Source organism: Pezoporus wallicus, unplaced genomic scaffold, assembly GCF_028554395.1.
Source record: "Pezoporus wallicus isolate ANWC-B61680 ecotype Strahan unplaced genomic scaffold, APGP_CSIRO_Pwel_v1 contig_7073, whole genome shotgun sequence".
Taxonomy (NCBI): domain Eukaryota; kingdom Metazoa; phylum Chordata; class Aves; order Psittaciformes; family Psittacidae; genus Pezoporus; species Pezoporus wallicus.
The window spans coordinates 7,105,455-7,119,956 of record NW_026641326.1 but is presented as its reverse complement, the minus strand read 5'-3'; the positions used below and the strand labels follow the sequence as shown (position 1 = coordinate 7,119,956).

General features: G+C 47.1%; 1 protein-coding gene across 1 annotated transcript; it reads left to right on the top strand.

The window, feature by feature from the left end:
* Positions 1-4,765: 4,765 nt before the first annotated feature.
* Positions 4,766-14,159, top strand: SSUH2 (ssu-2 homolog). The gene is given in 9 exon segments (XM_057422866.1): positions 4,766-4,858; positions 5,730-5,790; positions 6,529-6,554; positions 7,160-7,222; positions 8,096-8,181; positions 9,720-9,812; positions 10,859-10,958; positions 12,520-12,627; positions 14,013-14,159. Coding segments are annotated over 9 exon segments (777 nt in total).
* The last annotated feature ends 343 nt before the right edge of the window (positions 14,160-14,502 follow it).

The following is a 14,502-nucleotide window of genomic DNA, read 5'->3' as shown; positions in this document are numbered from 1 at the left end:
CCCCCAGGCAGGTAGTGCAGCAGTAAGGAAAGTGATTGATGGGGATGAGACCTGCAGGTTAACTGCTAGGGTTTGCCAAAGATTGAGACTCTCACAAACTTTTGGCTATGTATCCAGTCCTGAATGCACTGAAGATGGGGGTCTTCCTGCTGACATTGATGGGCTTTGGCTCAGTTGCTGCTTGCCAGCTGCAATATTTGCTGTCTCCATGGGTTGTCTGGAAGAGTGTGTGGGGAAAGCAGAGTTTGGCTCTTATTTATACCTGCATGGGACTTGTCCCTCTCTGCAAAGGAATCTCCCTGAGCAAGAAAGCACAGTTACTCCTCTGGCAGGAGGAATCCACCCCTGGTTCCCATAGAGAGGTTTGTTCATGCCAACTTCCTCTCCTTTAGGGGTTCTCTATAGCTGCCCAACAGTCATGTCCCATGTATTGAGCCTTGACAACGCAAGCGAGGCTTAGCAGACAACACCCTGGGGTGAGAGATGAGTGAACTTCCAGTTGAGAAACATGGTCTGAGTGCATACCACTGTTACATCTGACTGTTTCAAGCTCATGCATAAAAGCCTGATTTTAGACACCAAAGGAATGCAAATGTTAAGTGCACATGGGCCATGTGGCTCTTGGGCACCTCATGAAAGCAAACTAGGGTTTCCACCCATGTAGGTCTTTACTCAGCTTGCAGCCTCTTACACTCATTGCAGTTGATCACTCAGAGGCAGCAGCAGGGAGAGGTGGCAGTGTCTTGGAGGTCATTGTGGAGGACAGGGAGTCCTTCTGTAGAAGATGCTCAAAGCTGTTGGTGTCCCCGTGCAGGAAGGGCAGGAATACGGCAGCATGGAGAATTGCCCATGTTTTAACCACCATCCAGCACTGCCCTATTTGCTTACAAAAAGGCCAAACCTCTAATAACATAATTTTCATCCAAAGGTGAAATCATGTTTTGATGCCGGCTTGGATGAGTCCAGTGGGAAGCTGGTGTGCACTACAGGAGGGAGTACAGGTGGTGAGCTCGGTGCCAGGGACCTTGCAGCATACCAGGTTTTAAGGAATGCTGTGATGTGGATTGTATATAAATCTAACAAACAGTGCTTCGAGTCAAAAGCTGGAACTTGCTCTGTCACTATGGTGGTAATTTTGCCAGCTATTTTTGTGTATGTAGAGCTGGATCCCAATGATAGGGAGCAAAACCTGAAATATCAGATGACTAACAGCCTAAGCTCTGAATTTTCTGGCTTTGGTCAAAACCTATCTCAGACTTATTGTTGGTTTAAAACGGAGCTATGTGTTCATGTTTATAGACTATTTTGATTTCCAACAACATCACTGTAGCAACAAATGTGCAGTTGATATATTTACTCTGGATTCGGGATATTTTTAACCTGGTCATTTAAACCATTTCTATTGGACTGGAATTTGGTACTTTTATCTCCGTGTTTTGTTTTAAACAGGTTTTTGTTTAGCATTTGCACATTAAAAAGAGACATTCAGGTTTTCTTGATAATGTGTACATAAGTCCATTATACTTTGAATTGGAAATCATAGACTCATAGAATACCAGGTTGGAAAGGACCTTGAGGATCATCCGGTCAAACCTTGGCAAAGCATGACCTAGACTAGATGTGTGCCTAGCAGGGCCCTTGCCGACCTGAAGAGGGCTGTGTGAGTCTTGGTGAACTGAAAAAATAGGAGACCTCACTCAGCAGGTGCAGAGTCCTTTCTGTCCTTAAAGGTTTGTAAATGCTGTAAATTCTGAGTGGGAAGTTCACACTATTTTCAGTCACAGTTGTGTCCTTTCCCTCATGAGTACACAATTGTATACAGGCATATCAAAACACCAAAACTAACCACCAGCAAAATAGAGGGAATTAAAGTCACCGCTCCAGTGTGGTTTCCCACCCTGTGGCATGGAAAAGGAAGCTGTAGTTTTATCATGACTCAAGCTCCAGCAGACTTGCATTGCGAGCTAGTTGGCAAGTGAATCCAAAATTGATTGAGATCCTTGAAGATGTTTCTGTTTGGTCTAGACATGACAGAGATAATCATACTGAAGGCATCTTATGGATTTATTTTTCATGGCTATGTTCTCTGTAGTGCTTATGATTCGCCATTACTTGGAAACCTGTGCTCCTTTGGCTCAAGGACACCCTGGTCTTTTGTGTGAGGGATGTGACATTTCAAACAAAGCATTGTAGTTTCCTATTTTCATAGGAAGAAATAATGGAGAGATGAATTTTGCTTCCTGGAAGAAAGCAGCATGCTCCCAGCAGAGAAGTCTAGTAAATCAAATTGATGGATGACTACCCTCAGCCTCTCCATGCCTGTGAGACTGCATGTTGCTGCCAGGCTGGCATTTCCTGGCTCCTCTGTGCACTCTTTCCTTGCATGGACTGAATTTTTGTCATCAGCTGCTGCAATAGAAAAGGTCACTGGATAAAAGGCTTAATAAAAAGAATGGTTTCTGTGTTGGGCATCAGGAGGACCAGTTGCTACCAGTGGGTATTTTTAGAGTGGTACCTAAGGAAACAAACAACTGCTGTCCCACGAGCTGAGTTAAAATAAGTTGGAAACTTTTAGAACAAGGCAGTGAGCTTAAAGAGCAGAGTCATTGTTGATCAATCTAAGGACTGGCGTGTCAAAGGCAGCCAAGTGATGCTGGCCTTCTTATCTACATTTGTGTCCCAGTAAAGATGTAAACGTGTACAACTTTGAGCTCTTCAACTGACCAGAGAGCGTCTCTGGGTCTTTGGAAAGTTCCTGGTGCCTTTCTCCTGCCCGTGTGCTTAACCCATCTGCTATGGGTGTCCATCCTGGCAGCTCTTGCCTGCTCCCTGCCAAGGGGTGCGGATCGTGCCCCAGGCTGCGGGCTCCTCGCCTCCGGGCTTGTAACGCCCGGTCCTCGGCTCTCCCGGCAGCAGAGGCAGCTGGGGACCTGCAGGGCTTTGGCACCTACACAGGGTGTCAGTGTTGCTCCACTTCAGCACAAGGACTGAGCTCCTGGAAAGCGAGGCACTGGGAAAGGACAGCAAATCCTCTGCCTGCCTCTTGGCCTGTGATATCTGTTTGGTCTCTGCGTGCACTGTCTGACCTCCAGGCTCCCTCACTAATATTTCTGTGTGCTGTAGGTGACCGGGACCCAAAGCCGGGATGTCTCCTGGTGCCTTTTGCACCCCAGGAGCAGCTGGATGGCTGTGAGTGGATCACACAGGTATATGCGTGGCACTGATTTTGTCTCTCTGACAGTTCGCACTCTGTTAACTTTTCTGGCAGCAGGGAAACACCAGCAGCTGCCTATCCCAAGGTGGGCAATTCCATGAAGCCCTCCCTCTTGTACTCTACAGCTACTGCAATGGGCATGTGCCTGCTAGCTCACAGATCACTTTTACCTCCCGTGCTGCAGTTTGTGGCCTGCTCCTTTTGCAGGCAGGTATGGTTTGGGAAGTAATTACCTTTGATATCTGGCTGTGCTTCTCCCTGCTTGGAAAGTCATCAAGACCTCAGCCAAGCAGGGAGCTGGGACTGCTATGCTTCCTTGAGCAAGGTAATGGAGCCAGTGCTGTGGACACAGGCACTGCCCACTCACCTGGGAGCTGTCCCAGTGCTTTGAGGAAATGGCACTGGGGTGGGCTGAACAGGCAGCAGCTTCTGGCTGGGTTGTGTGGGATGTTTGGAGTGAAGCAAAATGCTCACCTGGGACTGGCTTTAGGTGCTACAGCTGAATCTTTCTGCAGCTGTGAGCAAAACCTGCCCTGGGTTTAAACTGGGCTTGAATTCCTCAGTTGCCCTTTCCTATAGGATCAGAGCCCCTGTCACCACCTCTGGAGTTGATGGGTGAGTGCGGGAAGCAGAGGAGGGGGCACCCCTTTGTGCAGCACCGGCAAGCAGCTCTTGGGAGCGTGTGTTTTATGCACTTCTTTTGAATGCAGCTCAGCACAGCCCTAGGCTGGGAGGTGATCCCCTGCATCAGCATCCCGAGCTGGCAGGGCTCCCAGGACCTCAGACATGGCAAAAAGGATGTCCTCACCACACTCATCATTGGCCTCTAGCATGTCCAGGGCAGACACAGACCCCTTGGCACCAACAGTGCTGGCAGCATCCTCCTCAGAGATGGGGCCCAAACTCTTAAAGCTTTGTTTAGAATATGAGTATCGCACAGGTTTTGTGCTAGTCCTTCTCCCAGGGGTCAGTTATTGTGTCCTTTATGCTCTTATTGCTTATTGTCTTTTTTTGTCTCCTGATTTTCACCTTGGATTTTAAAAAACCCAAGCCAAAAGCAAGTACACAACACACCTTTTTCCTTTGTACATGGGGAAGAGGAAAAAGCATAGTTCAAAAAGCAACATTTAGTCCATAGTAGGATAGGATGGTGGGAGTCTGTTCCTGCTTGTTTTCTTCACCTACACAAAGGATTCAGACTGGATATCTGGTGGCTTTGTGTTTCTCAGCCTTAATGAGAGGGGAAAAAATGGCTGCAGGACAGTGATCAATGTTTCAAGCCAGCTTTCAAACCTTTACCCAGCCTGCTGAAGGCGAGGGTTATTTTAGACCACCCTTTAATACTGACTGATATTGCATGAAGACTTTGCTTTAGAATACAAATCCCTTATTCTTTTTGCAATAAGACAGTCACCAGCTGTGATTGGGTAAGGGGGTGAGTGCTCCCACACGGGCTCCACTTCCCTTTCTTGTACCAGGTTAAATACACTGCATGTTTCCTGCTAACCCTTTGTAAGTTAAGATACAAACCTGTCACTGTTGTCTCTCAGCATGCCCCCCATGACAGAGGCGGTGGCCAGGCAAGCCCTCCTGTACTTCACGTCCTTGTGGTGCTGCTATGGGAACAGGGTGGCAGGGGAGCTGGTCTTCCAGTGCCTGTGGCAGCCAGGCACCTACTGAGTGAGTACCTCCAGAACCAGCATCTTGGGCAGCTCTTGGGAGGGGCTGGGATAACTTTCAGTCAAACAGTAGCATCAGGCCATGAGGAGCCATCCATTCATTAAATGAAACAGCTTCCATCCTACTTTAAATGTGAGCATACAAGTGATTTCCAAGGGAAGTCTACTTAAGAGCTGACATTCAGCTTTTATAGCTGAAAGGTCCATCCTCCTCTACAGTAAAGCATCACCTAGAAGCATTTTCCGACAGCCCAGCTTTGGCAATAGAGCACTTTCCTTACCTAAACTGCAGGAATCTACCCTGCAGCTTGGTATTTTGGGAAAAGGCAGAGTGACCTGTAAAGCCCCACATCCCAGCCGTTGTGAACATTTCGTTTCACAGAAAAAGTGGGCTTTGATTCCCTGGTTTCATTCCTCTCTCTGAAGATAGTTATTGCAGGTTTGGTGCTTGCTGGCTCTGGGGTCGGTCCTGGTTTGAGGACTGGCTGTCCATGGGGTGACCCAACAAACCAAGCTGGTGGGTTCTGTGTTAGGCTTTGCTATGGGTCCTGCTTGGCCAGCTGGCCAGGGGTGTGCTGTTGTGCCCTATTCTGGGGCTTCTTGGGTGAGAAAATGCAAGAGCATTGAGGAACAGGTTGCTGGGAGTGCCCTATAATAGGCACTGTAGAGCAGATATTCCTTTGTGCCAGCGCTTGCTCCAGCTAGCTTTTTCTACACAAGTTGTTAGAAAAATCCAGGAATGCTCCTGAGACCTGGCATTAGCGAATCACAGTTCACATTTAAATGCCTACTTTGTACAAGTTCGTTTTCTGGTCAGTGTGATTTTTCTCTTCTAGTATCGACTGAAGACATTCAGTGAGTCGAGGTTAAGCGAGTGGGTGTTTGAGCCCTTCACCAGTAAGTGATTACCCCAAATCCCACTGGAATAGCTCTATGACCTATACATTGGAGCTGGGGTCTGTGGCAGTGCTCTTTGTCCAGGGCTCATGTAGCTCCTGGAGGTGACTTGATCCTGGTTTAACATGCATCAGGTGGATCTGCTCCCTTGTGGCTATTTGGACCCTGCAGCTCCCACAAAGCTGGGGCAAAATGCCTTTATAAGCCTAATTTGCTTCTCTCATTCTAGGGGAGGTTTTGTGTCATACCCTGGGAGCAGAAGCCCTTACTTCCCAGTAATTTCCTATCAAGTGCCACGTATAGTCAAAGATTGAGATGGGCATCTGTGCGCAGTGAAGCTTTTTATGGGCCTGCTGAGGAGTGTGGGGGAGCCTCAGCCATGGATTTTGGGTAACAGCTAATCTGAGGTGCCTGCATTGCCTTGGGGGTTCTGCTGGGAGGGCTGGGGAGTGATGGGGACTGTCACGGTGGCAGGAGGATGCTCAGCACCACAGGGTGCCATGGACCATGTAGGGTCAGTACCTGGTGTGATGCTCACATGGGGATGCAGTCTGTGGGTCCTCAGCAGTGCCAGGAGCTGGCCAGCATCCATGCACCACCTCCAGCAAGATGGGTAAGATGCCATCCCCTCCTGCAGAGCCCGGAGCAGCTGCACCCCCCCCAGGGATGCCCCAAAGGACCTTTGGGATGGGGAGGTTGGGCACCCCCCACTCTTCCAGGGCAGGACATGATGGTGCCAAATGCCCCGCTCAGCACTTGTCAGAGTGGGTCTTCCCTTCTTGTTAGCTGCTTGTTGAGCCCCTTCCCCATTGATGGCCTTGTGGGGCTGGGGGACCTTCCCCATGATACTCAGCTCCTCAGGCATCTTTTGCAGTTCTCATTTTCTTTGGGTTTTCCTCATTAAACACCAGTGAAAACAGTCAAGATCCCTTCTTCCTGGTGTTTTCTTCCTCTCGAACTTTGAGGACAAATCTTACTGCAGCCTTTTTGAGAAACAGCAGTGGATAATCTTTCCTCTTTTGTTTTTTTTTTCCCAACATTAGGAGAACATTAGTTTCCATGACAGATCCCATTTAGCTTTTGACAAGCTCTATAGCCAGACAATTTATTTTACTTTTTAAGTGAAATGATGAATAACAAAAAAAAGTACTTTCTTTTGCCAGCACTGCACAGATATTTGCCTTTGTTAAATAATTATTATTTATGACTCCTTTAATGGTCATACAGCACAATTTTATGATGTTGGATTCTTTCCCATTCGGGGCAGAATTTTATCACTGAATATAGATGCAGGAAGGGTGCCTGTGCTTAATATGACATACCCAAAGTCCCCGGGAAGCTCTGTGCATGAATAATCTTCTGAGTTCAGGACTGTCACAGATGCCATGGTCACGGCTGGTCCAAGTGCAGGGTGTGCCATGGGACAGGTCAGGTAAGGAGCTGGAAAACCTTCTGCCAGGCTGCATTTCCCATTCCTCTAAGCTCAGGTTCATTTGTAAAATCACAACACATTCTGTCTTATTATGAGGGCTGGAAACATGGCGCAAATTCTGTTTTATTCCCCCTTTGCCACCCTGTATCCCAAAGTGGCTCATGTTCAAATCAAGCTTCCAGGTCCTGCAGTGATGCTGAATGGGGCTGTCAAAACCCTGCCCAGGTAGCAAAGATGTCTTACCCTGCCCTCAATCAATAGCCTACATATTATGATGGTGAGAAGGAGAATTTGCTTCTGCACTGTTGAAATTGGGTCAGATCTTAGGCATGAGATAAGAAAAATGGTTTGCTGTCTTTCAGATGTGCTCATTTCTGTGTTTGGGGTTTCTGAATGAGAGAGGAGGCTTAACCCAGGGATGTGAGTGCAGCCATAAATCTGGCCTCCTGTCTTTATTTCTCCTTTTGCACAGATATTCCAAGGCAGCCAAAAGATGTATTGTTATTGCACAAATTTGCCACTTAAAGCTCATCTGATTAAATACAAATACTTAAAAGTATACTGCTAGCTAGGAGAATAAACAACATGTATAAAACCCCACATGTGTAAGAAAAAAAAGGCATTTCAACCAAACTGTGTCTAATTTGCATCACTAGTGAGTTTGACTGGAACACCTGATTGATCCAGGGTCACAGTTTACGAGCTATTTGGCACACTCTTCCTTTGCAATGTGTGTACTTGACATACACCTTCCTCTGCAATCTTGACTTAGCAATTATTTTGCTAATGCGCATAAAAGCTTTTGATTTATAAACCTGATGTGTTTTAATTTGAGCAGTCCTTGCCTGTTTTAACTCTTTCATGTGCTTGTAGACAAGGTGTGTAACGTGCAAGGGATCCCGACACAGGCTAAAGCAGCAGAAGAGATGCCAGCTTTGCTCAGGCACAGGTCGCAAAAGGTATGAGGGGCTCCATGTCAGCGTGGCTCTGCTCAGGCTGTACAGCTTCCCTTAGTCCGTGTTTGCTCAGGCAGAGGTGTATGGGTAGTAGAAACCAGTTATCCTAGTCCCACTGGCCTAGTGGAAGTTAACAACCAAGGGTCTCCTGGTAGGAGGAAACCACTGGAAAGCTGGGGAAGTAAGGGAACATACCTAATCCAGTACATTTCAGCCAAAATGACTCCATGTGTGTGCTGCTGGCAGACGTTACAGTACAGAGCTGAGACATACTCTACATGCCTGTGTGCTTTTTCTATTTTCTACTATGAAGATCACCTACCAGATAAAACAATACAGCAATAAATAATAAATACAGCAATAGCTTTATTCTCCATGGAAAATGGTTAGAAATGGACTTTCCCTGCTCTCATTTTTAAAAGAACTTTGATTTTAACATCTATGATTCTATTAGTCTATTATTATGGCGGTGTTCACGGCCAGGTTGAACAAAGCCTTGGGTGACATGGTTAGTGGGAGGTGTCCCTGTTCATGGCAGGGGGGTTGGAACTGGATGATTTTAAGGTCCTTTCCAACCCTAACTATTCTATGATTCATTCTGTGTGCTCTCCCAGCCCCAGTATTCAAGAACCAAGCTGGCATCCCAAACTTGTGAGAGCAGCTTTTAAGCCTTTGGAAAGTAATAATGTTTTGGCTTGCCTTTTTTCCATCTATTTTGACCTTTCTGTTACAGGACTGTCACTTTTCCCTGCTCCTCTAGGAAACTGGAGGAAGCCTTGGGTTTTCCAATGAAAGCATGGGATGGGCCTGGATGGAACTGCAAACTCCAGTGCTGCTCTTAGGTCTGGTTCCTGCAGTGCCCGTTTGGGGTTTGGTAGGTTTCACAGCCTGTGCAGCCTGGGGAATTGTTACCACCCTCTCTTTTTACCAAACATGAAACAGGCTTTAGAATGTTCTTTAAGTGACAAAAAAAGAGAAGGCGCTGTTCTAAAGCCGTTTTGTTTATGTGGCTCCAGTAAGTTTAAAATAACATAGGTGGTATTGTGCATAATCATGGCAGTCATTTTAAAGCATGAATCCACTGGGGCTAATGATGGCTTGAAGAGCCTTAATGAATCAGTTGTTAACTGCTGCTAATCTGTGCTGCACTGATGCAATCAAAATGCTCCATGCATAAGCATATGCCTCCTGCATCTGTTAGAAGCACATGCAGTGGCATCTTCCAAGTGACACTCGCCTTCCTACCGTTGTGTGGGGAAATTGTGATTATCCCTAATTAGATGTACAAATGCATTCTTTGACTAATTCCGCATTTACAAATAGATTTGAGGTTGGAATTAGTCATTTCTTTTTCCCAGCAAATATGTTGCATCCCATGAGTCACAGACCGGGGGGGATGTACGCGTGGTGCATGTGCTATTATTGACTTCTGTAGCTACTGAGCTATACAAACACTCTGAAATAAATCACTCCTGGGTCCACAGGACTCAAAATGGACAGTGTTTGCATCCTGTTTAAACCCCATTTTGTTGCATTCAAAGGTGCAATACCTGTTCTGGTTGGGGCAGCAACACCTGTGTGACCTGTCAGGGAGAGAAAAAGCTGCAGCATTTCAAGCAGCTGGTGATAACCTGGTGAGCAGCATGGGTTCAGAGCTGTTACTTTTATTCCTTATTCTACTACAAGGTTTGGGAGCTCAGCTGAGCTCCCTGAGGAGAAGCTGGGAGAGTATTGCCTTTGGTCAGGCAGAAACAAGGGCTTAGAGGGGCAGCTTTAGGCCTTAGTGATGGCAGCCTTGCCTGTGGGGCATCGTAGGGGCTGAAGCGACTTCACAGAAGTGAAGGGTGTTCCAAGGGCACACAAGAACTCAGAAATGGAACTGAGCTTGGTACGAGCTGATGCAGCCCAGACTCAAAGCTGGGGCAATGTTCTAGGGCATTGGTGACCCACTGCCGCTGGCTGTGGTGTTGCTCTGGCATTTCCCATTTGGGAGCTGTAGTGCCAGAGATAACAGATAGGGCTGAAAAAGATCTTAGTTTGTGAGGTTTAGCAAAAAGCCCGTTACCTGCCCTGCTGAGTGCTTCCTGAGTACTTTCCCATTTTGTACTACATGTCTTCAATTTCCCTTCAATTTCACCTTTGTTTTTCAAACACCATCTCTGTCCATCCTGGGAGATTGAAAATTGTCCCAGCCATGCCCATCTCACTGGTGGGACTCCTGGGGGATGCACGGCCCTGCGGCTACATGATCCCAGACAAGCACAGGTCTACCAGATGAGACCTCCAGCTCCTTTGGAGGCTATCACCAGCCGCTATCCATGCCAGTGTCCTATGGGTAGTAGAGCAAGATGGTTCCCTGCTGTAGGAGCTGTGGCTTTGGAAAGAGAAGAAAAGACCTTGTCTGCCGCAAGGAGTTAATGGACATAGGAGACACCAAAAGCTGTAGGGGAAGGTGATCACCATGAAGGTCTGATTTCAGGGTTATTTATGAGGAGTCATCCATGATTGTTGCATACACACAGTGATTAAGAAGCTAATGAGGGAGAGCACAAAGGTTAGGCAGGCATGACTGTTGTCCTTGGGAGCATTCAAGCATTAACCGGGCATTTAGAAAGAGCCTGGAGATAGCTCAGGGCCCTACAACCAGTCTCAGATTGGTTGTTTTCCCTTTCTCTTGCAGGAAGAGCAATGTCTTTGAATTTGTTTCTGAGCATCATCTGAACTTCCCAGGAGAGCTGCTCAGCAAAGTCAGTAGAGAGAGTATATGTAAAGATGAAAATGTGATGATGAATGCTACTCCCAGGCCAGAGGGGATCCCTTCTGAGTGGCTGTGAAAAAGGGGAATGTTAAATGGCTTCTCATGGTGACCAGCAGCTGCTATGGACACAGCAATGGGCCACTGCCCCTTGGTAGGGGAGAGCATCCTTAGTTTTCCCTGAGGAACTGAGAGTTGTTGGGTTTTCGGTCTGACAAAACGTGACCAACCAGTGCTGCAGCAGTTGGTGCTCAGTCGCCACAGGTTGCTTTTGGTGGCCATTGCCAGAGTAGCAGAGCTCTCTCAGTAGTCATCTTCATCTCTCCAGTAATAGCAGGAGACATCCAATAGCACATCCATCCCTTGGGATTTTTCTGTTGCCCCTTGTGCATTTCCCACTGCTTGCACAGTAGTGTCAGTGCTATTGGCTGCAGGCTTTGTAGGGAGACAGCATGGGACAGCAGCTCCTGCCCCCTGACAGAGTGCCTGCATGGCACTGCCATCAACAAGCAAACCAGGAGCTCATCTCCAAGGTAGGAGTCAGGATCCAGCACAGAGTTGCTGTTCTGGCCAGGGCTGCTCACTGGGCTGCTGTGGGTACCTGCAGTGCAGAGCCCTTAAGCAAGATGTTCATCAATGCTGACATCTCTTGTCCTCCAGCTCCTGTGGTACAGGGCTCCTGGAGGGAATCTGCCCCTATAAACCTGCAAAATTCTGGGGCAAAACAGTCCAAAACCGTCTGAAGCATGGTGTTCTCTCACAGCCAATGACATTTCTGTACTGCTCAGTCCTCAGCCTGAGTTTCCTTTTTTAATGCAAATGCGAGTGAGTGAGGGTTTAACTGTGCCTTTTTATTATTTATTAGCTGTTTTTCAGTAACCTGTAGAAACTTTAGTCACGTACCAGGCCTGGGAGATAGGCAGCATCCAAGCACAAACCAGCTCTCCCCCAGAGAGCTATTACTCAATGTCATGCATCTGTAGTGAAGACTTTGCATCTGGTGTTGCAGAATCCCTTTGGGTTTTGAATCATGCTTTAGAATCTGAGTTGCTCTCCAATGAATGCTTTAGATCTGAAGTCCTATGAGCATTAAAATCAGCGGGACTCTCACATAAACAGCTATCACTCCTGGCTATGCAAGAAGTAACTGCATTTGTAACTAGTTCTGCTTTGCCCCAAAAGCCCGGTAGGTCTGTAAAGTGCCCACGTTCTGAGGGAAAACAAAGGCTTTAAAAAGCCTTTCAGGTTTAACAGTGTTGTGCTGCTGGAAGAAGGTGACAGCAAATCCTGATGGGGCACAGAGTCACCCAATGCCAGTTTTTAATCAAACCTGCCAGCTTAGGAACAGCAGCCTCTCCCCACGCTGTCCTGTTCTATGGACAGCATAAACCTCTGTCTGGAGAGGCCAGCACTATTTTGGACACTTCTGCACTGCAAGGGTGGGATGGACATGCCTTTGTGACTCTGACCTTAGTGTTTATTCTACATATTGCCATTATTAGCCCAGGTCTTCCATTGTAACAGGTGAAATGAATGTATTTCTCAAACAGGTCTCTCTTCTGCCCTGTTGGGTTTATTTCTTGCAGGTGTACCCCATCATTGACTTCCCTGGACCCGAGATCTCCCTGGCCTAGCAGTGAGTCATTGCAGAGCACAGAGCAGCGTTGGCCACGTCCTCCTGCATCCTCCAGCAGGTAATGGGGAGCTGCTGGCATGTTCCCCTGCCTGCTGCACACCCTGCTAGCCATGGTGGATTAGAGGCTGGTTAAACACAATAAGATGTTGGGAATAGTCACTCATTTCCTTTCATTTAGAGGTGATCCTTAGCAAATGAAAAAGAAATTATAATTACCAAAGAGATCTTTGTTATCAAGTGAAATACCAGGGAAATAGTTTCTTTGAAATGCTTAGGAATTGAAGGATGTAGGTGACTGATGTTGTTCCTGTTCCTTTTACCTTTCCAAAGCCCTGGCAAACGTTATTTATCGCTGCTATTTTTATCTTAGAAGCTACTTTAGAACAAACATTAGGATTGCACTCCATCTGATTCTCGCTAGTGTGTCGTAATGTCTGCTGCTGCTATTATAAATGTGATTGCAAATGCAAAAGTTTAGCTAGAACATACTGTCTTTTCACCCACAGGAAAGAGAAGGTTTCACATTAAAAATGCAAGTAAACTTCAAGACCAAAATAAACTTAAAGGGAGATGGTTTGATTTTCCATGTGGTCTGTCAAAACCAGCTCTTTGGCAAATTTCTGCCTTCCAACTTAATTCCAGCCTATAATTTCCACTTCTCAGCATCAAAGGCAGTTTGCTCACTAGGCTGCTGCATCCCAGCCAAAGCATCCCCTAACTGTATAGGCAAGCAGGTGCTGAAAACCTGCCCTGGCACATCCATGCACCACGTGGTATTTATGTTGATCCGGGAGGCCTTCTCCTGGCGCTTTCCTCATTGAATTTTTCACCCCCTCTGCTTGTCGTTGGCTGAAGTTGTTCTGCTTAACAATGAGCATCACTTAGAGCAATCTGGAGGAGGGTAAAATCTCCTCTTCTTTGCATGGCTGATGCTATTCTGGCTTCTTATGGTGTTGGCTGTGTGCTGGAGGTAAATATCAGGATCATAGATAACCTCTGGAGTTAGAGGGGCTGGAGCCCAGCAGACATTGAGCTTTATCTAAAACTGAGGCTTTGCACTTGTAATTGCAGCAGGAGGTGGGAGCCAGAGTGGGTCAGGAGACCTGAATGGATGCTGAGCACCACAAGGAAGGAGCAAAGTAGGGCCCTCCATGAGGAGGCAAGGTGCCACCATAGCACTGCCTCCTGTGATTCAGCTGGGAATAACAATTACCACAGAAATGGAGATCAAAGCATCTTCCTTCCCCCTCAGACAGGAAGGGAGCAGAGCAGCAGAGGTTAAATATGCAGCAATTTTTGCTGCAGTAACACAACACGGTGCAGCCATCACTGGTGGAGGTGCCTAAAACTTGGGGCTTTTTTCTACACTACGTGTGTCGGTCTAAAGCAAGATACAGCACTTGCTCCAAAGTGCTCATTTAATTTGAAGTTTTCCTTTCCCAGCATCAAACAATTGAGCTAATCTCCATCACAGAAGTTCACTACTAGTATTCAGGGAAGCCTTACCTCTACTAGATCTATGGGCTCCAGAACAAGGTGTATGCACTGGACTACCCTGAGAGGTGCTGCTGCAACTGTGCCATCATCTGAGAGTTGGTGCTGGGAGAAAACCATGATTCTGGCAGTGATTACCTCGTGAAACCCCTTCAGGGAGCAGAGATGCTCCAGGACCTTGCTCCCAGGCATGCTTGAGTCTGCAACAGGGGACTGCCAACAGAACAGAGAAGGGGAAGAAAACCATCATGCCTCTCCCTTCAAACCCCTTGTATCTCGAGCTGGGGCCAGCTCCAGGACTCCTGCTGGGTGCATATCAGGCCTCTGGGTAAAGATTTCTCCCTTTGGATATTTTCCTTTCTTGTTGCAACGCTGTATCATGAAGGTGATGGGTATCGACATTTTCAGTTCAGCTATGCAGTTTATGGCTGGTCCTTTC